This window comes from Nestor notabilis, unplaced genomic scaffold (assembly GCF_000696875.1).
Source record: "Nestor notabilis isolate BGI_N333 unplaced genomic scaffold, ASM69687v1 scaffold19995, whole genome shotgun sequence".
NCBI classification, from domain to species: Eukaryota; Metazoa; Chordata; class Aves; order Psittaciformes; family Psittacidae; genus Nestor; species Nestor notabilis.
In genome coordinates, this window is record NW_009929093.1 from 1 (window position 1) to 1,155 (window position 1,155).

Sequence of the window (1,155 nt, forward strand, 5' to 3'; positions counted from 1 at the left end):
GAGCCGGCAGGAGGGAGGCGTTCAAATCATATTAGATGCTAATTAAAGCTAATAAATAAGCGGATGGATGGGAGGAGGGGTGGGTTTGAGTCCCTCCTCCGGCGAGTGCGTTCCCCCCTTCCCCTAATGTACAAAATAGATTAACTCTCTGATGTAGAGAACGAGGCTGTAAAAATAGAGGTGAATGAATGTCCCCCCTTAGAAAAATAAAGCATCATCAAAAGATGTAAAGAAAATATGAGGATTCCCCTCCCCCATAAATATAGATTATATCATGACTAAAAAATATGCTTTTCTCTCTTGTAAACTCAAAAAGTGGGGAAATAGAGGAGGAGAAGGGGTTGTGCCCAAAAGGATGGGGCTGGGGCTGGGGAGAGCTGCTGGATTCCAAGAGCTCTGGGGATGAAAAGGGGGATAAAAGGGCTGGGGTGTGTCAGACATCGCTGGGGGAGCAGGAGCGGAAAGGCATGGTGGAGGAGAAGCACCCGCAGCACACGGTCCACAGCACTCTCTGGATCTCCTGGTTCCTGAAGGCGTAAATGACGGGGTTGATCATGGAGTTGTAGGTGGCGGGGAGGAGGGTGGCGTAGGTGTAGAGGGCCGGGTAGCTGTAATCCCCCAGCAGACAGTAGATGGCAAAGGGCAGCCAGCACGAGGCAAAGGTGCCCAGGATGATGGCCAAGGTGGCGATGCCCTTTCGGGTGGTGACATAGTGGGAAGTGGCCAGGAAGTGTCTCTGGACGGCAATCTGGTGGGCATGGTGGCAGATGATCTTACAGATCTGCACATAGAGCTGCAGCATCACCGCAAATACCATGAAGAAGGAGACCGAGAGGATGATGAGGTGGTTCTTCGTCAAGGGCTTGACGATGCTGCAGGTGGAGGGCTCCTTCAGGCAGTTCCAGCCCATGATGGGCAGGAGCCCATAGCAAATGGAGGCTCCCCAGGTGAGGATCAACATGATGTAAGTCCTGGTGACTGTCGTCTCTGAGTAGTAGGTCAGGGCACTGTAGAGAGACAGGTAGCGGTCGATGGTGATGGTCAGCAAGCTGCTGACGCTGGCTATGAAGGAGGTGACCAGGAGCCCCATGGTGAGCAGGCTGATCACCTCCGACGGGATGAAGTAGACAAAGACAAAATGCAGGATCAAGCCCA

At 52.7% G+C, this 1,155-nt stretch overlaps 1 protein-coding gene across 1 annotated transcript in view; it reads right to left on the reverse strand.

Annotated features, from left to right (window-relative positions):
• Nucleotides 1–433: 433 nt before the first annotated feature.
• The window catches only part of LOC104405981 (G-protein coupled receptor 12-like), a 965-nt gene continuing 243 nt past the window's right edge, over nucleotides 434–1,155 (reverse strand). Inside the window, 1 exon segment of the mRNA XM_010014832.1 lies at nucleotides 434–1,155. This exon segment is cut by the window's right edge and continues 195 nt beyond it. Coding sequence (XP_010013134.1) covers nucleotides 434–1,155 — 722 coding nt within the window.